Below are 26,892 nucleotides of genomic sequence, written 5' to 3' on the forward strand. Positions count from 1 at the left end.
TTTCAATTTTCATTCCTTTTTCTTTTCAACTGTCAATAGCCATTTTTTTTTTTTATTGTGAATTCTCATTTCACCTCACCCCTGAGTCTCTCATTTAAAAATCAACGGCTGTCTAACTATTCGCCCAACCCTTTTCACATACGTTACCAACTCGCCCAAACAACGCCAATTTCCTTTAACCTTATACGGCAGCGAGACATTAGCAAAAACATTTTAATTATTTCTCTCGAAATCTTTTGTTTTTCTATTCTTCTGATATTTCTTAAATTTTTATTTCAACGTGCCGCTTTTTTTCATAATCATTCATTCCAATTGTGTCTAAACAAAATTTTTATCATATTTATAGTAGGTTCCCACCTACTCAGCAATCATAGGGCTGCCTAGTCACTTCTTAGCCTGAGTCACCCTGTCATTTACTACCTTTATAATACTCTTTTACTCAACCCTGTTCGAGCCTAATTTCGTACGTAGCGAACCCTAACAAACCATTTCCGGCATTTTGATCCCATCGCCACCCAGACTACACACCCCGCAGAAATTAGAAGCAAATTGAAATCTCGAAGCATCCTCACTAAAAACCCAGGAAAACTGAGCAAATCCATTTGAGGACCAATTATGGGATGCACTACCAACAGAATTGGGATAATTTCTGCGGTGGTTGTGGACAGGTTTTGCCAAAAAACACGGCCCCATATATTTGTTCCCTTTTTGCGCCGCATGTGAACGGCCTGCAACAAAACTTCAACTTCGGCCAGAAAATCGAGGACGGAGGTGATGTGCACGGCCGCATTACTCATTTACGTGGGGACATCCCACTCCCTGAAGGTCTCATGCCGGGCATAAGCTCCGAACAGCAGGCTGGTCAAAGCCCTCCCCTCATGCTGGTAAATATCCCCCATCGAAATAGAACCACATAAATTAATTTATCTTTCTAATCTGTCCATCAGATCTGTGAAACATGTCTTGCTGGTTCGCCTGATAATTCTCGATCCGACACCCTGAAAATATCGTGTCACTACCAAACATCGATCGAGTTCCGAGTCCGGGAAACCCGCTGGTAATTCCCCTATAGCCGGTCAACATTTGGGAAGATCAAAAACGCTTATAAATTTTACAATACACATTCGGTTATTTATAAAATCCCGCATTCAGTATTTCTACTAAAACAAGCTCAGAGGAACGGATGGGATTTATCGGCCCACTCCTTTGGGACCTTCACTACAAAAGGTAAACATCCGGAACAACCCAATAATTCTATCAACCCAAGACCTTGTGTGGAGTTGGAATATATTTGTCCTCTCCGGCGGATCTACACTGGTAATACCCACCAGCTCTCAATGAAAAATTCTCCGATTCCATCAAAATTTCACACATTCTTCTTGGTTATGGATATAATCTTCAAAGTTGGAATCTATACGTACTTTGATACACAAATATTTGATCAAATTATTGAAATCATGGTACAATAAAAGGTAAGGTAGAGCTAAAAGCTGATTACAATTTTTTTTTCCAAGTGTGCCCGACTTCTGTCATTATTGTGTATTATTTGTTTTGAAAATAAAAAAAAATATTTCAAGGTCAATGTTTGGAAAAACGAACACTGCGTGGCCGGCGTTCAAAATATTACCCTGTTTTGTCCTGGAATTGAAGGATTAAACAGTTTTGATCACATTTTTTGAAAAAAAAATCCGTGCGTTCAATAACGCATTCAAAAAATAACAATTATCAAAACATTTTGTCGCATACAATTTTGAAGTATTTTGACAGAAAGCGGGCATAGCCCTAGCAATGTATTGCGGTACTTTTTCGTTTGTTTTGAACATTTAATAACTTTCATTCCTTAATAGGTGGTGAAACATTTTGCATGCGGAAATATTTGTGCCTATGCCTGTCTTGTCGTCGTGGTTGCCGAAGAACGGATTTTGTATGCGGTATATGCTGATGTGATTGATAGGTAAAAAAATACCATAATCGTGGTGTCTACGTGATTGTCTGGTAGAATGTAGTTTTATGTATGTTCGCTTTTTATGTATGGGAATCTTTCATTAATTTATGCCGGAATAACCAGATTGTGCTATTTTATCGCCACCGGGGGTGTTTAAGTACATTTTTTTTTTTTTTTTTTCAAATTTGTATGTCGCGTAGAATATTTTGTAAAAGAAATTAGACAGCTGTGATAAACGTGAAACTAGAGTCTGATTAACTTGAATTACCCAATTAGGGGAACAGATCAGCTGATATTTTTGAACCTTAATACGAATGAATTCAGTACGAAGGTGATTTTACTATCGTATTTAGTTTCCTCAGACACATTTTCTATGTTTTGTTTTGATTCATTCGATTTTGAATTAAACCATTGCTGATAAATGTGATATAGAATTGGTAACAAATGTGAAATAGTTTTTGAGAGTTATTTTAGAATTCTTTTTATAAAAATTGAATTGGGAAAGGGGATTGAAAAGACTTTCTTTTCCACTTATCTTTTAAGATCTTTTGCATGACAGATTCCAATCGCCTTTCCATTTAGATCTTCGAGAGAATACATATTATTTCCTATGGGCTTTACTATACGACACTTCGTAAATTTCCGGGCAAACTTAGCATTAAAATTTTTCCCAAAATCGCTAAGAACATAGTTTCTTTTATATACCTCTTGACCCGGAGAGAAATAATCGTACGAGCCCTTGCGTTATACCTTTTTGCGCTTTGTTGATAAGCCTGATGCATATTCTGTCTAATTTTATTTCGGATTAGTTCCATCTTGTCGTTACGATCTAAATGTATAATTTCATGGTCCGCCAATGAGTGGAGCTTCCGAGCTAATTTATAATCTGAACCATGGGTGTACATACTATGACCAAACAGCGCGAAAAATGGCGTTACACCAGTTGCAGTATGAATCGATGTTCTTAAGGCGCACTCTATGTCTGTTAGATACAGGTCCCAATCTCTGTGGTCATTTTCTAGATATGCCCTAATCGCCGCCAATACTGATTGATTGACTCTCTCAGATGCATTAGACTGCGGAGCATATGGAGCTGTTTGGATATGATTGATTCCATATGTTTCAATCATGTCTTTGAAAGTTTTAGATACGAACTGTGCCCCATTGTCGGAATGTATCGTCTCGGGTACGCCAAACTTACGAAATATATCCTCAACCATAAATTTTACCACATTGGAAGCTGTTGCCTCTTTCATTGCCTTAAGAAATGTAAATTTGCTAAAGTGGTCCACCACTATAAATATAAAGGCGTTGCCACTTTTAGACCGGGGTATTTCCCGAGGAAGTCAACGTAGAGTTTCTGGAAGGGAAGATTTGTCACGACTTCATTTCCGATCTGAGGCTGAGTATTTTCATTGGTAGGCTTTGTCTCTTTGCAAACAGTACATTTAGACACATATTGCCTAACCTGGGATACCATTAGAGGCCAGTAATATTTTTCTCTTAAACGAAAAATGGTTTTTGATATGCCTCCGTGAGCTGACGTAGTTTTATCATGGGCTTGCTCTATTAAAGAATGGGTCAAAGACTCTGGGACCCACAATTTCCACTGAAACTCTTGTGTTTCTGGGTTATAGGACTTGTGATCTCTTTTAAATACCATATTGTCGACAATCTTTAGATCGGGGAGATTCTCCTTTTTATTTGCTATAATTTCTCTAAGCTGTTTGTACGAATCACTTTCAAACTCGGTGGTCTCGAATTCAAAAACTCGATTCATGTCTATTTCGTCGGCATTGGGTAGGCGGGATAGCATATCGGCGACAACATTTTCCTTTCCTTTTCGGTGCTCGATTTGAAGTTAAATCCCTGAAGTTGCAATGACCAGCGAGCTAAACGACCACTGAGGTCCTTTAGACTCATCAGCCATTGTAAACTAGCGTGATCTGTTATCACGGTGAATTCCATTAGCTCCACGTAAGGACGGAAAGTTTTGATAGCCATCACCGCCGCCAAGCATTCCTTCTCTGTCACGCTATAATTTCTCTGACACTTATTGAGTTTTTTTCGAATAGAAAGCGATCGGATGTTCATGTCCTTCGGCATTCAGCTGAAATAGAACAGCGCCGATGCCATATTCCGAAGCATCACATTGAATAAAAAAGGGTTTGGAAAAATCTGCGTGGCGTAACACCGGTGCGGAAGTTAAGGCCCTCTTTAAGTTTTCAAATGCCTCCTTTGCCTTTTCCGTAATTACGAATTTGGGCGATTTCTTCAGGGTATCAGTAAGGGGAGCTGAAAGTGACGCGAAGTCTTTAATAAATCTTCGGTACCATCCTGCTGTACCCAGAAAACTTCTCACTTCCCTAGCACTTTTGGGAATTCTAATTTTTCGAATTGCTTCTACTTTTTCGGGGTCAGTACGCAACATGCCTTCTCCAATAATAAAACCCAAATATCTCAACTGACGAAAACAAAATTTTGACTTGGTTAACCCGATTGTTAAATTCGCTCGGTCAAGGCAATCGGCTACTTCATTCAATAGACGAAGATGCTCGTCGAAATCACTTGAAATAATCAACAGGTCGTCCAGGTACACAAAGACATTCTCCTTGAGTCGTTGAGGAATGACTTTGTCCATCAGTCGACATAACCTTTGTGCAGCATTACACAATCCAAACGGCATCACACGGAATTGATACAATGGACGACCTGGGACCGTAAAAGCGGTGTACGGCTTGCTTTCTTCGTCTAATTCGATTTGCCAGAACGCATATTTAAGATCCACGCTGCTAATGTAATGAGTTTCATCAATGCGACTTAGTATTCCTTCAATGTTTTGCAGGGGATATGCGTCCTTGACCGTGAGCTTATTTAACTTTCGAGCATCCAGACAGAAACGATTTTTTCCGGGCTTTCGTACGATAGTTGTACGATTGCTCCAAGGGCTTTCACTTTCCTCAATAACATTAAGTGCTAACATATTATCGACTTCTTGGTACGTGATAGCTTGAACCGCTGGAGACATTGGATAGTGGCGGTCTTTAACCGGTTCCGCACCTTCCACGAGCTTAATCGAATGCTTTTCTAAACTAGTACAACCTAGCCCATTTTCTTCAAAGGTCTTGAATTTTTTTACTATGCATTTTAATCGATTCTCTTGATCATTTGTTAACTCGTGAGGGTTGAATTTGTAGTCGGGACCCGTATCAGTCATATCCCTGAGTATGTCGAATTTGGATTGTGGGGTTTGATACTGGCTTATCAGCGCTTCTTTAAGACCCACCCAATCGGTGTAAACATTACTTTGTCTATGCAGCCAATACCATTCTCTGGCTTGACCAGAAACCAGAAAGGCGAAATCCCTCAACACTTCAGACCATGGAATGTTATATTGAGCCTGCATGATCTCTAACCGCTTAATAAAATCCATAACTCTTAAGCCTTTCGGGTCACCACTGAAATTTAAACCAAGTTTATCAACTCGTATTCCTAGTGGTTCCACTCTAAACGTATTCGTTATCGGGCCAGTAAATTGATCTGATAATGGAGTTTGACTAGCACTCGGAAATTGGATAATTGGTGGCATATTCCTATTTACTGCGTCATTATTATTGTTTGACGTCGGATTAGCATTACTATTTGTAATAGAATTAGAGGCTACTGTGGCCGTTGGGGGTACAATTAATTGTTACGCACAGTGTCGGATAGTTCTCTCATGCCTTTTGATAAAGAATCTATCATTTTCTTCACATCAGATATTTCTGTTTCGACCATTTTTTTAACTTTATCTTCCAATGACTTCTGGACAGACGCTGCTTCATCTTGTACTAGTCCATGTAAGTCGGAAGTAGTTGGACCATTATTATTCAAATTATCACTCACTGTTGGCACATGATTGGTGTTCTGATCTCTTCGCATTATCGTGTCTGCTAGATCGATAAATTGCAAAGCACTCATGTTCCTATCCTCATTCGCCATTTCGTCCGACCCTATTCGTCTTTGCTTACTCTGCTCTGGAAAATAAGTCGATCGGTTTAGGTCAAAATTTTCGGGTCTGTCTCTCTTATTTCTTTTACTATTGCGGGTATTGTAGATCATGACCTATACCCAAAATTTATCTTCTCATTTGTTATCAATTGAATCTCGGACGAAACCTTTTCTTGTAAGTAAGTTTTAAATTCAGTTAACCTTTTTTTTTTAAATATGAAACATTTGCAACACAAATACTTTTTATAAATACATTCAATTACAATTACACATACAAATTTTCAAATTTGATAATTACAACATAGATCTACGGGGGAAGTGTAATTTTCAGAAGCAGTGTGTGTGTGGTTTTTTTTTTTCTTTTTTTATTTATTTTATTTTTTTTTATTTATTTATTTATTTTTTTATTATTATTATTTTTTTTTTAATAATTTAGTGCCCTTTATGAGGTGTATGACTCTTCCCTTAGACATTCTTATTCTTCTAATAAATTATAGTGCTTTGTTAACTTCGGACCCCTGACATATCTATTACATTTCATAAATGAAAGCTCAGGGTTTTTATATGCAATACTAAGATTTTTGCATCTCTCAGATCAAAATCGCTATTGCTGCTACTCGATGTACTTATTCCTGTCTATAATTTATTTGGGTTATTTCACAAAAACAAATTTTAACAGTAGGATTCTCAATACAAATTGTTTTATTCCAGCTCGGAATTACAAGCTATTGATTACACCCTACTTAGAACAGTGGAGAAAACGTTCCCATAATATATTTGATATAGTAATATCGCACTTCGTAACCCATCTCTCTAAAGTTCGGATGCATACTAATATCACAGAATATTATTTGTCAAAAACATTTTCTTTTGTCTATTTAAAATCTACTAGCATTCTATGGCTGTGTGCGTCGATGTTACTGCACAGAGTTACTAACCTAATATCACAGTTTAACACGGCCATGTTTGAGTCGCCATTTTTGACAGTGGTATCAGGTACAATAAAGCTTTATTTTAGAATTTTGGGCGCCATCTCTGTTATGTGTGCATATGCTCGGCATACGATTAGGCCATCCGACTGTCACAGAGACTCCCAGGGCTAGGGATCTCAACCCGCCAATCGAATCCAACACACTAACATTGAAAGGGGACTTTACTACAATTGCTCTACTCTACGATATACAAAATAGGAGTCATCATACAGGGATCTCGGTGGATCGATCCCACACTCGCCCACCCTACCTGGATCCAGTATTTCCATTTCTTGCGTTTCTCTGAATCCCCTTGAGCCACACGCTTCGAATCACACACTTACTTCATACCACCTTCCCCCCAAGCTATACAAACTTAGCAACACATATTAGTATCTACTGTTTACAAAAGAATCATTTTTAATTTTATTAAAAAAAATAAGTTAGCTTTAAATATTTTCTTAATTTTTTTCTCTACTATTTTTTTTCTTACACTAAAATTGACAAACTGTATGGTATAAAAAAAAACAAATTAAGAATAATACCGGGCTTTCTTAAATCTATGGCTTTAATTACTCGGTAGAAACCAATATATTATCCTTTGCCTTGCTTTTCCCGCGCAATATTCACGCGTCTATACGAAATTACTAGCCACCTAAAAGAGCTCTCTTAACCGGCCTAATTGCCGCTAAAATTCCACGGCCTAAACTATCAGATCGAATCACAAGGACTCAAGATAATTTTACTGTAACACCTCCTAGCCTTTGAAAATAAACGCGGTATTTTTCCCTTACAAACTGATTATTACTTAAATCCTAAGAACTATAACCTATCTTATTACTAAATCTTTATACTGAATATTATATTTTTTTTCTCGAAATTTATGATTATTAACTCTTTTTTTCTTTTCTTTTAGTTCCAAAAAAGGAGACAGCAAATTTTATGGACGTCACATATATATATAAATATATCTATCAAGGACAACACAACGGTAAGACACCTTTTACCTGAGCAGTGATTTATAACGTTATTGATTAATTCTTCTTATCTCTCCTTCCAGTTTACGCTTCTTTCCGGAGGAAACAGATTTTGAACGCCAGGCAAACCCTCAAATGAAGCTGGACTTGTTGACTGGTCCTTTTACAATGCCGGCGTTCTGGGCGGGATCAATAACCGGCACAGCAAAAAGCTCAAAGTTGCAGCTGGCCAGTTTACAATTCAAATCTCCACACCCTCAATGTAACTTTTTGGCTTTTTTTTCCTGTGGACAACTTGCCACTACCTTGCGTTACCAAAAAGAAAAGGCAATTTCCCGCCGTTGTGCTGACCAAAACCGGACAATTTTCGGTGCTTCCAAAAAAGGCTTGATACACCACCGGAATATTCCTGTTGGAGCAACACACATCACATATAACAACACAATACTCAACAAACCACTGTTACAAACTACTTACACAATAAAAAAAAATCGCAACACACAAATTAAATTTTTCCACTTCTTCACTGCTCTCTAGCTAAGTTTCACCGGTAACGTCTTATTCTCAACTTTGGCTTTTCTTATGCTCGCAGCCTTTTATACCCCTCTTCTCAGTGAATCCCGCCAGACGCTCATTTTCCACGAAACACCATTTTCCTGAACCATTTTCAATTTTCATTCCTTTTTCTTTTCAACTGTCAATAGCCATTTTTTTTTTTATTGTGAATTCTCATTTCACCTCACCCCTGAGTCTCTCATTTAAAAATCAACGGCTGTCTAACTATTCGCCCAACCCTTTTCACATACGTTACCAACTCGCCCAAACAACGCCAATTTCCTTTAACCTTATACGGCAGCGAGACATTAGCAAAAACATTTTAATTATTTCTCTCGAAATCTTTTGTTTTTCTATTCTTCTGATATTTCTTAAATTTTTATTTCAACGTGCCGCTTTTTTTTCATAATCATTCATTCCAATTGTGTCTAAACAAAATTTTTATCATATTTATAGTAGGTTCCCACCTACTCAGCAATCATAGGGCTGCCTAGTCACTTCTTAGCCTGAGTCACCCTGTCATTTACTACCTTTATAATACTCTTTACTCAACCCTGTTCGAGCCTAATTTCGTACGTAGCGAACCCTAACAAACCATTTCCGGCATTTTGATCCCATCGCCACCCAGACTACACACCCCGCAGAAATTAGAAGCAAATTGAAATCTCGAAGCATCCTCACTAAAAACCCAGGAAAACTGAGCAAATCCATTTGAGGACCAATTATGGGATGCACTACCAACAGAATTGGGATAATTTCTGCGGTGGTTGTGGACAGGTTTTGCCAAAAAACACGGCCCCATATATTTGTTCCCTTTTTGCGCCGCATGTGAACGGCCTGCAACAACGCACAGATATCGATGCGCTCAGTAGATGCACAAGATCACTTGAATGAAATGTAAAGCAGCCCTGCAATGTTCTCCATTCAATATTAGAATAGATAAGAACAATTGTGTGGCTGCGACTAGGTTAAGTTAGATTAGTTTCAGTAGTACGTAAGGAACAAATATTTTAAATAAAAACAGAATTGAATCAACAGCCAGCCCATTCGGTTGGTTTTCTTTTCTCATCTAAACATTGATCCTTCAAGCCGGATCGAGAATTGAAATAACACCCTAACGAAGCGGTCGTGTTTCTTTTCTCACTAAATATTGCTCCAGTCGAGCCGAAAACAGAATAGAGTTGACAATCGAAGAGATAGATTGGACTCTATTCTTATCATTAAAAACATTGATCCTCCGAGCAGGATCCAAAACAGAATTGAATCAACAGCCAGCCCATTCGGTTGGTTTTCTCTTCTCATTCATTGGTCAATCGAGCCTTCACTTTTGTCAAAGTGAAACGAATTAGCGACCACAAAAAGAAAATAGTAGGAGTTTTCCCCCACCAGTGGTAAGAGACTCACTACAAGCAGAAGTAGCTATTCTTCAAAAAAGAGGAGAATAGCTACCAATAAAAATCCGTCGAAGGGATTAAAGTATTTGAAAAAGCCATAGTGCAAAAATAAAAATGCCATAGAGGCAGAATTAAAAAAAAAAATAATAAAAAATAAAAAAAAAACATATTACAAAAAAGACCCGAAGGGCAAAAATTACAAAACACGCCATAGGGGCAAAACCAAAAAAAAAAAAAAAAAAAAAAAAACTAATTAAAAAAAAAGAGATAAGAGGACAACAAAGTCCCAAATAAAAGAAAAACATACCATTTTGAAAAGAGGACATCAAAGTCCCAACTGGAAAAAAGCAAAAAATAGAAAAAGCCAAGAAGGCAATATAAAAAAGTTTTTTAAAAGAGGACAAACATTTAAATAAAAAATGAATAAAAAAATGGAAGAAAATATCACCACTTTGGCAGACTATTTCCAGCTATTAACGTCGACGTCAGCCTTTGAAAAGGTGAAACACGTCGCGGCATGGAAGGTACTGGTAGAAAACACATATTACCAGTTACGACGGTACTTGAGGGTACACCAAAAATATCTTCCAACCCATATGAAGACATTGTCCTGTGATGTGGATATGTGTATGTTATCAGCAATGAAGCTTTTAGCAACCCGGAGTCGCAATTACACAGGCTTGGACATCGATGAAGAAATCGAAGATTCGATGAAACCTCCATCACGATGGATACTCTCGCTGAAATATGACCATTTAACTTGGGAAGAGCAAATGGAAGAAAACAGACAACTCAACTATGTCGAAACAAAGGAAGATTACGACAGAGAATTAGAAGATGGTTTGCACGAACAAATGCAAGCATATAAAAACAAGTTACAATCTCTGCAGGGACAAGCAAGCGAACTGCGTTCTCAACTAACAATCGAAGTTGAAAAAAGTGAAAAGATATTGAGAAATGCGAAGGCCCACGAAAAATATCTGCTCGCCAAATCTGAAGAAAACCTGCGGGCCAAAGATGAACAATTCGAAGGAAAACATCGAGTTCAGAATGATCAAGTGCGACATCTAAAAACGAAGTTAAAGAAAGTCAATGAAAAATTGGCTAGCTCGGAAAGAGCGCGACGAGTCTTGGAAGCTGAGAAAGATGACCTGTCCAAGCAACTAGCAAGTGTAAGAAAGGTACATAATGCTGTTAATCTAAAACAGATTCGATGTTTAGAAGGAAATATTGTGAAGTGTTTCCCGCCGGCAAGTCCTCATTTTGAGGAACGGAAAGAAAAAGAAGAAAATTCCACCCTGAACAATGAAGAACTCGAAAAATATAATTATATTGGAGTAAAGGAAAAGGAATAAAGGAGTTACGCACAGAAGGTCCCGTCAGTTCCAACGAGTATGGAAATGAATTTATCGAAGAAGTGGGAAAAAACAAACAAAGTTCTCTGTTTCCAGTTCCTGAAGGCCTTAGCGGAATCAATAGCAAATCATCAATGGCCGTGAAAACAGAAGACGACAAAGCAGAGCGTACCATGGAGCCAATGATAATCCTTTCCGATAAGAATGATGGCGGTCTGCGTCGATGGACTATTAATGCGGTATGGAGAATGAAGCCGGCAGATAAAGGTGGTGGCAATTGCAAGAAGGACTGGACAAAGAAATGGAGTCGTTTCCTGGAAGCAGTCACTTAATTGAATATTTATATTGTTTGAGCATATATAGTTAGTTTACTTTTCATATTTTTATATTTAAATATTTTATAGTATACATTTATTCAACTTTATAAAAATACAGTCCACTATTAACATACACATTTAAGCCGCCCGGGAGAATGTACAAAATACTTTGTACATACTTTTGAGTGCGATTGAGGCGCTGGGAAAATGTAGCAATAAAAAATAAATGTTCTAAAATTAAATATTTCCCAGCCGCCATAAAATATCACATATGAAGAATTCGGTGATCTTGTGCGCTGACGCATACGATAATGTGTCAGATAATAAAGGTTATGACCCACACGCACAGATATCGATGCGCTCAGTAGATGCACAAGATCACTTGAATGAAATGTAAAGCAGCCCTGCAATGTTCTCCATTCAATATTAGAATAGATAAGAACAATTGTGTGGCTGCGACTAGGTTAAGTTAGATTAGTTTCAGTAGTACGTAAGGAACAAATATTTTAAATAAAAACAGAATTGAATCAACAGCCAGCCCATTCGGTTGGTTTTCTTTTCTCATCTAAACATTGATCCTTCAAGCCGGATCGAGAATTGAATCAACAACCAAACCATTCGGTTGGTTTTCTTTTCTCATTCACAAGGACTATCAGAGCTATAATTAGGGGATTTTCAAATATATTTTTTCAAGGAATACCAAGGCCATAATCGTTATTTATTTTAGGAATATTTTTAAATACCAACTAATTTATAAATAACCAATAACCAATTTTTAAATACCAACAAGGCTATATTCGTAGACTTTAAAAAATATTTTTCAGAGACTATCAGAGCGAGTTTGAAGGACTTTTTAAATAGGAACTATTGTCTCCATATATATATGTATGTTTTAGAGCGTTAAATACCCATAAAATCTCTTGGAATCTATTGTAAAAAAATCATTTTTAAATTCATTTGATTTCCACTGTACCGAAACGTATAACCCGCAAGTGGATAATGAGTTCTCCAAACGCACTTTAATTGTGCAAAAATCATTGTTATTATACTCGTTTGTTTGTTTGTCATTCATTATTAATTTGAGCAAAATTAGGTTATGTTTACGACGCGAACCCTCAAAAGTCGAGCACCCACACACACATACCAATATTTCGACTCTTACAAATTAGGAATAGAATTTTCATTTGCAAATTGCTCTTCGCCCTAAGAGCATCTCTAGATGGGCACTTGTTGTATGTGCGTTCTAGTTCCACTTAGAAAAGTGGAACATAATTCTCAAAACCTCCTTTTTTTGGGGGCTAGCAAGAACCACACACACACGCAATGACGTACGCACAAAACACTTCCATGTAGAAGTCAATAGGTCCGACTAGCTCCCATCATTGTCATCTCCTCCACATTTGATCTGATTATAAATTGGCATTTTAATGCAGTGATTATCATCCAACAGAAGCGATGATGATGCGTTTGAATTTCTTGGAAAGTGAACTGGGTGCTGAGGGCGGCAAGTGGAATTGACGTTGCATTTATTGCCATTAACTCTTTTAAATACCTCCCTCTGACCACTTAATCGTTCGTCAAGTGGTTTATGGAATTTCGGTATGGGATTTTTACATATTTTAATTATGTTGTCGATGTCGTCGTCGTTGTTGCTCTACATTAGTGTAGGTTGGGATTTCAGTTGCAGAGTGGCGCCCGAAAGAAGGAAGTTGTTATATATGGGGCCTTTTTTAAAGATTTTTCCGACTATTTGGAATAAATAAATGTAAAATAAATATTCTGTAAAAATACAAAATTTTGGCTCTGGTAATCTGCGGATTTTTATCCGCGATTATGGCTCTGATAGATCTTAAAAAAATATATTAAAAAATAATTAAATTAAAAAAAGCTACGGCCATGGCTCTAAAAATCCTCCATTATGGCTCGAATAGTCCTTACAAAAACATATATAAAAAATTCACGATTATGGCTCTGGCAGTTCTTAAAAAGTATATAAAAATATATTTAACAAGTAAAAAAGCAGATGGTTCAACCGGGCCAAACTTTGAATACCCTCCAATATTTGGAACGAATTTTGCAATTCTCAAAAACAAAATCCGATAAAAATTCTGTTAATATCTTAAAAATACCGAATGTAGCCGTTATATTGGCGTCTATACGAAGACATGGACCTGCATAGGCAACTTTTGTCATAAGCCGTTGCAACATTGAAATACGAAACATGAAACAAAAAAAATCCGGGGACTAATGTAGCTAAATTCTTCAAAATACCGAATTTAGGGAAGTACCGTTATATCAGGGCTATAGGAAGACCTGGACCTGCATAGGAAATTTTCTGACACAAGCTGTAATACCTATTAGGAACTTTAAATATGAAATTTCAAACAATTTCGGTGAATATTGTACCTAAAATCATCACAATACCAAATATTGGGTGGATCTGATATATGAGGCCTATACGAAGACCTGGACCAGCATAGACAATTTTCTGTCACAGACTGTAGTTCCCATTATGAACTCTAAATACGTAATTAGAAACAATAACCATCAAAATACTGAATACTGGGAGGTACCGTTATATGATGGCTATACGAAGACGTGGACCTATCCCATTACGAACTTCAAATACCAAATTTGATACAATTTCGGTGAAAAATGACGCTAAAACCATTAAAAAACCGAATATTGGGAGGAACCGTTATATGGGTTATATAGAAGACGTGGACCCGCACAGACAATTTTCTGTATGAGGCTGTAGTATCCATTACGAACTTAAAATACCAAATTTGAAACAATTCCTGTGAATTATGTCGCTAAAAACAACAGAGTACCGAATATAGGGACGTACCGTGGACCTGGCATAGACAGAAGTACTTATTACGAATTCTAAATACGAAATTTTGAAACAAGTCCGGTGAATAATGTCCCTAAAATCGTCAAAATATCGAATATCGGTGGGTACAGTTGTAAATGGGTCATACGATATCGTGGACCTATATAGACATTTTCCTTCCAGGGGGTTAAGTGCTTAGAAAGAACTTCTGCTATGGATTTTTAGATAATTCAATTGAAAAATGTGGCTAAAATCATTAAAATACCGAATATCGGGGGGTACCATTATATGGGAGATATACTATGTCGTGGACCTATAAAGACAATACTCTTTCAGGGTATAAAGAACTCAGAAGGAATTTCTTTTGTGGATTTTCAGGAAATTTCATAGAAAAAATGGCTACAATCATCAAAATACCAAATATCGGGGGGTACCGCTATATGGGGGATATAGGATATCGTGGATCGATATAACCCATCTCCGAACTTGACCTGTCTGTAGACAAAAGACTGATATTTGCAAAATTTTAGCTTCCTTTCTTTATTCGTTTTGACTCTAACGAAATTACAACAGACGGACGGACATGCAGTGCTAAATCTTCTTAGAATTTTACGCTGATCAAGAATATGCCTTGTAATACCTAAAATTGCCTTGTAATACCTAAAATTATTATTTTGTTGAGTTACAAACGGAATGACGAACTTAATATACCCTCCATACTATGTATGGTGGAGGGTAAAAAAACGCCTTTTTACACCCTCAGCCACAAAGGATATATATCATTTGATACGGCCAAACCGTGCCTCATCGAAATAACGATTTTAGACCCTAGGTCTCTTTGAACCAAATCCGTTTCAGGACATTTGGGGTCGATCTAGAGATGTCCGTTCGTCTGTCTGGCTGGTGAGCACGATAACTCTCGAAGGGAGCATCTGATTTGATTCAAACTTGGTACACCGTAATATTATTGTTAAACTCAGATCGAGTTCGGAGATGGGCAATATCGGTCCACTCCTTCCGGTACCTCTCTCACATAAGGAAAAAATGTTAAAAGAAAATAATTTTAAGATTTTGTGCAAACTTTGCACATCCCAATATTTTTGCTAGTGCTAGGTCAGGTGTTAAAATAGATAACATCGGCCCACTCCTTCAAGAACCTCCCCCCAAAGGGTTAATATTTTAAATAATTATAACTCTTATAAAATGTGAAATAAGAGTCCGGTTGTCTTCAAATTTCACACATCCCAATATTTTTTTTAAGAAAAGATCTCGTGTAAGGATGGCATACATCCGTATGCTCCTTCTGGTACCTCTCCCACAACGGATACAATTTTTCAATAACCATAAAGCTCGTAAAAGGCGAAATGAGCATCCGATTCTTTTCAAATTTCGCACATCGCAATTCTTCTACTTAAGCAAGATCTGGTGTGAAGTTGGTAGAGATAGGATCACTCTTTCTGGTACCTGCCTCACAAAGGATCAACATTTTGAATAATTACAGCATTTATTAAATTCGAATTAAGAGTCCGATTATATAAATTTTCGCACATTTGAAAAATTTACACTAACGCAAGGTCAGGTGTGAAGAATGGATTGAACGTACATAGTACATACAACGGCTCAAAAATTTGGAATTACCACTTAGCATATAAAACGTGAAATGAGCATCTGATTATTTTCGAACTAGGCACATCTTCTTCTATTAACACAAGATCTGTTGTGAAGATGGACAATATCGGACTACCCCTTCTGGTACCTAACCCACAACAGGTCAAAATGTTAAATAATTATAGCTCTCATACAACTTTTCGAAAAATTATCAAATACTGATAATAGAATCGATATAAAATTCAAATCTGATGTTATATATTTTATATATTTTTATTACGCTTATGTCAGATTCGATATGGCTCCATTGGAACCGCTCCCATGAAGAGTCACTCAAAAAGGAAAGGAAGTAGTCGATATAAAATTCAAATCTGATACATTTTAATATTTTTATCAGGCTTATGTCAGATACGATATAAAAAATATTGCCCCACTCCTTCGGAACCCCTTCCATGAAGGGTCAATAGTTTGAATAATCATAAGACCAGTCAAATTATTTTTAAATAACCTGACATTACCACTACCGACTGACTCCATTTGACTTGTAAGTTTTCTAGGAAAAAATCCAGCGTCTAGATCTGCATTATTTCGCAATGCTTCATTGTTATCGTAGTTGCTCTACATTAGTGTAGGTTGGGGTTTAAATTGCGGTATTCGAATAGTGTTTCTTGGAACCCATTGAATGTGAAGGGTCTTTATCAGAGATTATTTTCAGGATTATTATACTCTACACCACATAGTGGTTAGGGTATTATGTCTTTGTGCATTTGTCTGTAACATGGAGTAGGAAGTGGGATAGACCCATAGTTACTTTTGAGGATCTTCATAGAATCACTTTCTGAGTCGATTTATGCATGTCAGTCCGTCCGTCCGTCTGTCCATGTATTCTTGTGGTCAAAATGCAGGTCGCATTTATTATCCGATTCAGATGAAATTTTCCAAACAATATTTGTTTGGCCCAAGGACGAAACATATTGAAATTGGTGATAGTCGGTCAAAATTTAGATATAGCTCCCATATATATCTTCGTCCGATTTGCCTTTTATTGTGCACCAAACGTGTAATATCAGTCCGAATAGCATGGAATTTTGCACGTACGATCAGATTGGACCTGAAAATAAGTATGCCAAATTTGATCGAAATCGGTTCAGATATAGCTATAGCTCCCATGTATATTGTTCATCCGATTTGTTATTTTTGTCCTCCGCAGCCGTAATATACACTCCGTAACAACGATATTCAGGGAAATATATCAAATACAGCTCAGAAATATCTTTGCCAAATTTTATCGAGATCGGTTCGGATTTGGATATAGCTCCCATATATAACTTCGTCCGATTTACCTTTTATTGTGTACCAAAGGTCTAGCTAGTATTTTGCCCAAATGGGATGAAATTTGGCACTTACGACCGAATTGAGTCTAAAAGCTAGTATGTCAAATTTGGTGAAGATCGGTTCCGATATAGCTATAGCTCCCATATATACTGTTCATCCGATTTGTTGTATTTGTTACCCACAGCCGTAATATGCACTCCGTAACAACGATATTCAGGGAAATATATCAAATACAGCTCAAAAATATCTTTGCCAATTTTTATCGAGATCGGTTCGGATTTGGATATAGCTCCCATATATAACTTCGTCCGATTTACCTTTTATTGTGTACCAAAGGTCTACTAGTATTTGCCCAAATGGGATGGAATTTGGCGCTTACGACCGAATTGACTTTAGAATGTAGTATGCAAAATTTGGTGAAGATCGGTTCAGATCGGATCGGTATAGCTCCCATATATACTGTTCATCCGATTTGTTTTTTTTTGTTCTCCGCAGCCGTAATATGCACTCCGTAACAACGATATTCAGGAAAATATATCAAATACAGCTCAGAAATATCTTTGCCAAATTTTATCGAGATCGGTTCCGATTTGGATATAGCTCCCATATATAACTTCGTCCGATTTACCTTTTATTGTGCACCAAACGTCTAATATTTGTCCAAATGGGATGGAATTTGGCACTTACGACAGAATTGAGTCTAGAAGCTAGTATGCCAAATTTGGTAAAGATCGGTTCAGATTTCCATATAGCTCCCATATATATTGTTCATCCGATTTGTTGTATTTATTACCCACAGCCGTAATATGCACCCCATAACAACGATATTCAGGGAAATATATCAAATACAGCTCAGAAATATCTTTGCCAAATTTTATCGAGATCGGTTCCGATTTGGATATAGCTCCCATATATATCTTCAACCGATTTCTTGTTAATTGTGCACCAAATGGCCAATATCAGTCCAAATGACCTGAATGGTACATTCGATCGAATTCAGTCTAAAAGGTAGTACATTTAATTTGGTGAAAATCGGTGCAGATAAAGCTATAGGTCCAATATATACGTTTCATACGATTTACTGAAATCGATTCAGAATTGGATATGCCTCCCATATATTAGTTCCCTCTGAAATCAAACTATAACTGCTCTAAAGCCAAATATTGAGGGGGGTGGTATGATCTACTTCAAATAAATTCTTTTGTTACTGGAGCTCTACTAAATATACATAGTGTTGTAGGGTATCATATAGTCGGCTCCGACCGACTTTTGACTTTTCTTTACTGGTTTTTAATAAATAAATTGAGAAAGAAAATGTACGATGAAGACCGAAATGGTCCTTGATTAAAAATAGTTAAAAATCCATGATTATTTCTCCAATGGTCTTCAAAATATATGCTTCAAAATCTACGGTTTTGGTTTTGATAGTTCTTGAAAAAATATGAATTTTTGTGCGTAAAGTCCATGTTAAAAAAAAATTCAAAATGATTTTCTAATAACTCCATGTAACTGATAGCGCACCCCTATGAAGGCCCCTAAACATCGAGCTTTCCCCCCTTGCTTGTGGCACTCATTATATTCTGGTTCCGCTGCTATGATCAAAGTTTCAATCTGGTCATGTTGACATGTTGAAAACATCATTCCCTTTCCTTTTCGAAACGCATTTGGTTTCATCTGAATTTCAAGTTGAACGCAGCATGACCGAAGAAGACATTACTTGACGGCTGAGTACCACAGAGCTATGAGCGCTCATTTCCTTTTGGCTCTGCATGTAATTAATTAATTGTTTTTGCATTGTTTTTCCACTTTTTTTTTTGGGGTAAATTCATAATTTCATAATAATCCAGCGATTATAGGTGGGTGGATGGTTCTTCGTTTGTCGGTCAATGCATCTGTCATTGTTTGGTGGACAGAAAAAAAAACACACACACACACCCATACATACATGATTGTTGCAGATATTTATTTGCATAATGCAGTCAAAACAGAAATGATGAATTGGACATTTTCCGCCCTGGAATTCGATGGCTGCTGTCAGTTACGGTTCAACGATCACCATGATCGAAACGTTGATAACGGAAGTTGTCTGTTGTTGCAGTGAAAGTCATTTGACCGGTTGAGGAAGCAATGTGAAAAGAGCACAAATATTTAAAAATAACTGTACTCGGAAAAGGATATGGATATTAAGGAAATAGAGTGACTCTGAAATAGTTAAAATATAAATAATAGTGAAATTAAATTTTGTTAATAAATTTGTTGCTGATTGGACTTAAAGAAAATACAAATTATTGAAAATGTCACACGGTGATCGTAGCGGTCGTATCGGTGTGGTGAAATTTTTGGAATTGGTAAATTGTGAAAATTGAAAGAATATTTTGATTTTAAGGCTAAATTACAGAGTGCAATAAAATTGGCGATCAAATTAATCTCAAAACGATTAATCAAAATATGGAATATTCTCTTGTATACCCATTCAAAAATTTTACAAATCGAATTGAACATGGGACTTCGTACATTTGAATTTAAAAAGAGAACATTTGCTCTGTTCCAGAATCTGCAATAATCTACTAGTTTTGCAATTTTCTCGGATATCATAAAGGGAAAATCGGTTATTGTAGTAAAAAATTTTAAATTCTTGCAGTTCTGGATCAGACCAATTATTTATATCCCTTAACAATCGGATTCCAAATTAAAAAAAGCAAGTAAAAAAGCTGTAAGTTCGGCCGAACTTTGAATACCCTCCACATTTGGTACAAATTTGGCAAATTTTCAACAAAAAAAAAAAAAAAAAAAAAAAAAAAAAAAAAAAAAAAAACCGCTAAAAATTCTATTAAGGCCTATGCGACGACGACCTGGCAACTTTTGTCACAAGCTATTACAATATTCAAATGCGAAACTTGAAAAAAATCTGTTTATAATGTAGCTAAAATCATAAAAATACCGAATATCGGGAGGTACCATGGGGGTTATAAAACGTGGACCTGTTCAGACAATTTTCTGTCATAGGCTGTAGTATCCATTACGAACTTCAAATCCGAAATTTGGCCAAATTCCGGTAAATAATGTAGCTAAAATCATCTAAACAACGAATATCGGGGGTACCATTATATGAGGGCTATACGAAGACGTGGACCTATACGGACAATTTTCTCTCATAGGCAGTAATATCCATTACGAACTTCAAATACCAAATTTTATACGATTCCGGTGAATAATGTCGCTAAAATCATCAAAATGCATACAAAACACAGACAATTTTTTGTCATAGGCTGTTTTAGGCTGTAATATCTATTACGAACTTCTAACACCAAATTTGAAATAATTCCAGTGAATAATGTCGCTAAAATCGTCAAAATACCGAATATCGGGAGGTACCGATATATGGGGGCTATATGAAGACGTCGACCTGCACCAAAAAATTGTTAGTTATAGGCTGGAGTACCCATAACGAACTTCATATACGAAATTTTAAATAAATCCGGTAAATAATGTCGCTAAAATCATGAAAATACCGAATATCGGGAGGTACTGTTATATGGGGGCTATACGAAAACGTGGCCAATTAACCTGCCTCCTAGTAAACTATGCATGTATGCAAAAATTTAACCTTATATCCCAATACGTTCCAAAGATAGCGTGATTACAACAGAGAGTCAGACAGACGGACAGGCAGACAGACAGACATCCATACGGACATCGCTAGATCGTCTTAGAATTTTACGCTGATCCGGAATATAAATACTTTGTAGGGTCTATTATAAATATTTCGAGGAGTTACAAACGGAATGACAAAGTTAATATACCCTCCATAGAATGGTGGAGGGTATAAAAAATATAGAACACATATGCTGGTATCCTCAATAATAAATTGAGAAAATGGTTCCGACAATACAGTTGAAGGCAGAATATTATTATCAAACGTGAAGTACTCTAAAATATTCTATGTGATGATTTACGGAAAAGTTATAAAACCAAAGAAAAGAAATTTAAAAATGTGATCTACAAATTCAAAACAGACATGAAGGGAATATTGTCTTCATAATTCTTAGTATTCTCTCTCTCTCTCTCTCTCTCTCTCTGAGTTCCATTTTCATTTATACCCAGTGGGAAAATGGAAGGTATGGTAAACGAAGAGGTAATGCATAAACACTATGATTTATACATTCCAGAATTCATTATTGTTAACACGGTCCATGTCCTAGGAAAATAATGCATTCCTTTTGTTTGCCTAAGCGATTCGTAATATAATGCAATCTATATAATGCATTTTGGACAATCTTTTAAGTATACATTATATAATTGATGTATCCCAATGCATTAAATAATTAATACTTTATCATTTGTTTTATAATTCATTCCCCCAGAATACATTAAAATTATGTTCTTTTAATTTGAAATATAATAAAAAAATTTTTTTTAAAAATAATCATAGTTTATATGTATTTCATAAATATATGCACGTATTCTTAGAATACAAAAACATAAACAAACAAACTCATTGTGAATACATACAAAAACATAAAATGTAATTCATTTTTGGATTATGTTTAAATAAATTCTTATTTCTCGCTACGTTTTTTAGCGAGATGTGTTTTCTTAAACTGCCTTAATTTTATCAAATGGAATGCCTTTTTAACATCCTTCTTATATTCCTTCTCGTCGTATCCTTCCCTCTTTGACACCTCTGCAAAAAATAATATATGTATAAATATGTATATTCTAAAAGTATTTAATGTAGAAAATTTGAACAATTTTACTTACCATACATTAACTTATTTATATTTTCAAAGGACTTAAAAGCCATTTTTCCTTTTATTCCTTCAAAGTTATAGTTCATAATCAATTCTTCGGAAAGTACTCTACATAAGTTTTTTACAACTCCAGAAGGAAACAATATTCTTTCCATGATGGGAATCTGGAAAAAAAGAATTTGTCGTTAATAATCATATTAGCATTTTTTAATATTATTCAATACTTACAAACGAAGCGAAGTCTTCCCCAATTTTTTTCTCAACTTTGTGGAGATCTGCCTCATTTTGTATGGGAAAGTATATTTTTTTCGCATCCTGTGTCAATAGAGTATCTAGTTTTATTTCAATTTTGGTCAGTACATTTATACATGTATCAAATTTATCTGCAAAAGTATGAAATTAAAGTGTTGATTTAAATATATATTTAAAATTATTTATGATGTAATGTTTATGAAATAAAATACTTACCATTTAGTATTTTAACGTTTTTCTCAATATTTTCTATTCGGGCCAATTCTATAATATAAGAAATATGTTATTTATTTATTAACGTATATATATTTAAAGTATTTTACCTGATTTTTTATTTTCGTCAGTTTGAAGTATTGCGTTCTGGGGTGCAAGAGGTGACACAAATTGTTTTTTTATTATAGACATTTTAAAAGTTTTGGTTTGGTATCAATCTTGAGAATTTAATTCTGTTTATGGAGAATTGGGAGGAATACAAATTTATTTTGGTATGGCAATCGAATTAATTTATATAATATATCATCACAGTTAAACTGTTCAGCAGTTGTGCAAGTGCATCCTTCGCTTAAAAATATTCCAATATCTAATGATTGCATCGGCTCCGTATAAAAATTTGTGCAATTCAAAATTTTATGTCCAACTATAAAGAGTTTATTTTCGTCATTAGAGAAATGTTTTATTTCTACTGCGAATCCAGATTTAACAAAACAAAATTTATCGGCACTTTTCAAACTTAAATAGAATCCTGGAAGATTTAGAGATGTTATTACTCCTTTTCTATCATATTTTACTGCACTCTCCTCAGTATCGTCTATATAATTATCATGTACAATTTTATTATTTAATTGCTGCAATATATTTCTGGGGCTCTTAACTTGTTGTTTTAAGTGCTGCAAAAAATTTTCAAAGTCGTAGGCTGAAAAACTTCCCAAAAATCCTACTTTTTTTACACACTCCGTAAGATGCAGTAGTGAATGTACATTGTACGAAACATAATGTTCGCCAAATATCACTGGGAAGGATTCGACATAGTATTGTATCATTTGTGATGCTGTGTCTAAATATTTATGATAACTTTGTTCTGCTATCAGAATCCTATATGCACAATGTAATAAGCAAAAATGATAGTAAAAATCGTTGTCAACAATATCTGCCAAAATAACTATTCCAGTGTATAAAATGAACTGCCTAAATTCAGTTGCTTTCCAACGATGTACTTCCTTTAAACCTCTAGGTTTTCTACAAAACTCCCTAGTTATAAATGGGACAAGGGATGCTAATTTGAACGAAATTTCATCTTTTTTGATCTGATTTATTTTAGTTTTAGTTTTGTTACCTAAAAGCAAGATTATAGTTTTTTTTGCAACACCTAAATCAATGAGATGCATAGGATCTAAAGGGAATTGACTTATCATACCAATTCCAATATCCTTTAGTCCTAAAGTCGCATCCATAGTTAGTCTATGGAAACTGACATTTTTTCTATGTTTAAAATCTTCATCAGTTCGGGGAGATGCAACTGTCGTACTAAAAACCGTTCTATTTTCTAGTCGCCTACCTATTTGCGTACATTTGCAACATCCCTCTAAGGCATTGTGACCAACGGTTTGACAAAGGAACGCGCGTGCGGGAGCATCACAGATAAAGCTTCTTATTTTTATAGAAATATTTAATTCTCCAAGTTGAAGACCAGTTTCTTTTAAATCATTGAATTCCTTAAGAAAGTCGTGTAAATAACTATTTACACTAAACGGCTTTATGGTTCCTAAATAAATTCCAATTGGAAAAACTTTAGCTCTCGGGTTATCGGCAATTCTTGCCAAAATTGGCCATAGTGCCAAACTAGAAGATTTATAGAGTGGAATTCCATCCACATTTATATCTAAATAAATGTTATCGCAATGTTTTATTATACTTTCGAGTTTTAACAGCTGATTTTTTAGTCCAATGTGCAGATATGAACCAGGTGTCACTGTCCTAAGGGTACATGTTTGGTTTCTAATTAAGGATTTGGATGACACTGGCATATTAACTGACAGACTTTCGGAAGATAAAACTTTTAATAAGTCATCAAAACACTCTCTAGATATATTATGTTTCACTGCCCAATTTGTTAATCTGCTGTCAAAACTTTCTTTTGCTTCTTCTTCTTCGTTTTCTATATTCAAAGTAGGAATTTCTTCTACACAAATATTTTGTTCACTTGCACAAATTAAATTATTTTCATTTGATGCACTTGCACAACGTTTATTTTTATGTGATATTAAACGCCTCCAATGTCGCTTTCAATACATTTTATAAACTTACGTCTTCACTGTCACACAAATGAAACAAAACTAAACAAATTTACAAATTTCAACAATAACGCGACATGAAGTCGCCCGAAAATAACGGGACACCAAAAAAAAAACAAGAAAAAAAACTATGAAACTACACATTCCATCATGTATAGATTCTGGAATATAGACGGTAATCAATTTGCAGATTTCGTCAAATGAAATTACCATTTCGCTTCTATTGGGATGAATAATATAATGCATTCCATAACAATAATGTTATAATCATTTTTTTCTCAAATTGCATTCTTTTCTCGAATATTTTAGACAAATTCTGTAATGTAAATCATATAATGCAAGAAATTATTCATTATCAATGTAATGCATTCTCCATTTTCCCACTGGGTAGTTAAATTTTGTATTTTCTCTAGAACCCAATGTTAAAAATTATCAGTCGGTTTTGCCGATAGATGTATACCCTCAGCTATTGTCCGTTTATTTCTTCCGTCCATTTCCTTGTCGTCGGGCAACGCTACCAGTATCACGGTAAAGAGCGATGGTACGAGACACAAAAGATTAATTCACATTTAAATGCTGGAGTGATCTAACGATAGCCACTTGAGGGTTTCCAGCTAAAATTTCAGGAGATCATACTATCACGCTTGAATTCTCACCAAAATGCTTTTGTACGCTTGTAAATATAATGAGCTGTCACTGGAATAATTTTTACAGCTTTCGGACGAGTGGCTTTGAAGTGACAGTAGTCTGAAGTTGGTTGCAGTTTTTTCATCTCAACCTGTGTATTTATAACCTGCCGATATTGACTCCACATCTTATTGTTGATTTTTCTTTAATATTAGATTTCTATTTATGTATATTTCCAGGGCTTTGCGATAGCTTGTTTGGTGCTCCACTACTATAGCTTTGATGATCGTGACATAGCAACCTCCCTGTTGGCAACGGGATCGTTTAGTGGATACATCATTGTTTTAGTTGGAGTATTTGTGGGTAAGTACTAAATATTCTCACATATCATACGCTGTAAATATTAGATATATTCCAATTCAATATCAATTTCATCACTGCGATACTCGAAATTTAAAATTAATCAAATAAAAGCTTTATTAGTTTTGTTGATTTAAGTCACAATTGATATAATTGCTTTATAAAATATCTATAACTAATTTTTGAATTTCATTGCCTACTTTTAGGCGCCATGATGCGAGCCCACATTCATCGACGCATTGACATCTTCTTCAGCATTATGGGTTGTGCTCTGTTCATAGCTTCGGGCGTCTTCGTCATCGAAGCCTGGGAATATTCATTTCGTACCAGAACACGAGATTTGGCACTGATCAAGGCATCGCTGGCCATTGTGAATGGAGTACTCTTTGGTTTCGATGCCATCTTTACATTTCGTGACAAATAGACGAGGAAGACGAAGAAATTTAACTGCCAAAGAAAGAGATTTGAAATATTTTCTTTTAATTAACCCTTTTTTATACATAAAGTGAATGTTAATTTTTTTTTGTTCATTTTCTAATTTGCAATGTAAGTAAAACAAATAATAAATAATAAATAAGTTTGACTTCAAAAGAAAATAGTCGTTTGTTGGAATTCAACCCTTAGCAGCGTTGGTGGGGCGAAAACTGTTGTATTAAGGGTAGGTTTGCAAATAAATCAAATCTAATGGCTTGTTTATTGCGTCGTAGTTTAGTGTAATTGTTCATTTTTTCTTCAAATAGCAATGCGGAATTTGCAGGAAATCAACTTTATTCCCATACCATGGGAAAGGTTGATTTATCTAATGTCATCATGAGAAGAAAAAATGAAAGGGATGGAAAATTCTAAGGATGAAATTTGTAAGGACTATCAAAAGAATGCCCCCGAATTTCTTTGAATGTATTTCTTAGAACTTTTAAGCCATAGAAACACTATTGAAATCATACTAGTGGATTATTTAATATCATTGCTTCAAAGGAGAATCCGAGAAGTGGTCGTGAAATTTTTGAAGGACAATGGAGCCATAATTGTGGATATTTTAAGAATATTTTTTCAAAGCCCAATAGAGCAATAACCATGGGTTTTTTTAAAAATAAAGATTTCCCAAAGTCGATTTTTTAAAAATATTTTTTAAAGGCCTTCAATTAGAAGATTTTTAAGGAGAGATAAAAAACTGCAACGAAATCAAAAGCCATAATTCTTATTTTTTTTTAATTTTTTTAAATTTTATTGAATGAAAACAAAAAATGTCGGCAATAGCATCAAATTTTAGAAAAAGTTTAGATTTGTTCGAATTGGTCACCTTTGGCACGAATTATGACCTTCAAACGGGC

At 35.4% G+C, this 26,892-nt stretch overlaps 1 protein-coding gene and 3 long non-coding RNA genes across 7 annotated transcripts; 2 read left to right on the forward strand and 2 right to left on the reverse strand.

Annotated features, from left to right (window-relative positions):
* The first annotated feature begins 362 nt into the window (after nucleotides 1-362).
* On the forward strand, nucleotides 363-8,388 carry LOC131800983 (uncharacterized). Of its 4 annotated transcripts, XR_009341648.1 has the most exons (5): nucleotides 363-884; nucleotides 948-1,472; nucleotides 1,848-1,954; nucleotides 7,823-7,897; nucleotides 7,967-8,388. It is a non-coding gene; the product is annotated as an uncharacterized LOC131800983 (long non-coding RNA). The 4 variants fall into 4 exon arrangements; XR_009341646.1 differs by lacking the exon at nucleotides 363-884 and having other exon boundaries at nucleotides 894-1,472; XR_009341647.1 differs by lacking the exon at nucleotides 363-884 and having other exon boundaries at nucleotides 894-1,227.
* On the reverse strand, nucleotides 7,304-9,682 carry LOC131800984 (uncharacterized). Its single transcript, XR_009341650.1, has 2 exons — nucleotides 8,361-9,682; nucleotides 7,304-8,292 (listed from the first exon to the last, which is right to left on the reverse strand). It is a non-coding gene; the product is annotated as an uncharacterized LOC131800984 (long non-coding RNA).
* Nucleotides 9,683-19,331: 9,649 nt separating this feature from the next.
* LOC101891488 (uncharacterized) lies at nucleotides 19,332-26,089 on the forward strand. Its single transcript, XM_005189747.4, has 3 exons — nucleotides 19,332-19,628; nucleotides 25,441-25,564; nucleotides 25,768-26,089. The coding sequence occupies exons 1-3, from the start codon at nucleotides 19,575-19,577 to the stop codon at nucleotides 25,983-25,985; spliced, it is 396 nt and encodes a 131-aa protein (XP_005189804.1). The 5' UTR covers nucleotides 19,332-19,574; the 3' UTR covers nucleotides 25,986-26,089.
* Nucleotides 21,771-22,408, reverse strand: LOC131800985 (uncharacterized). The gene is made up of 3 exons (XR_009341651.1): nucleotides 22,260-22,408; nucleotides 22,042-22,195; nucleotides 21,771-21,964 (listed from the first exon to the last, which is right to left on the reverse strand). It is a non-coding gene; the product is annotated as an uncharacterized LOC131800985 (long non-coding RNA).
* Nucleotides 26,090-26,892: the final 803 nt, after the last annotated feature.

Source organism: Musca domestica, unplaced genomic scaffold (assembly GCF_030504385.1).
Source record: "Musca domestica strain aabys unplaced genomic scaffold, Musca_domestica.polishedcontigs.V.1.1 1357, whole genome shotgun sequence".
NCBI classification, from domain to species: domain Eukaryota; kingdom Metazoa; phylum Arthropoda; class Insecta; order Diptera; family Muscidae; genus Musca; species Musca domestica.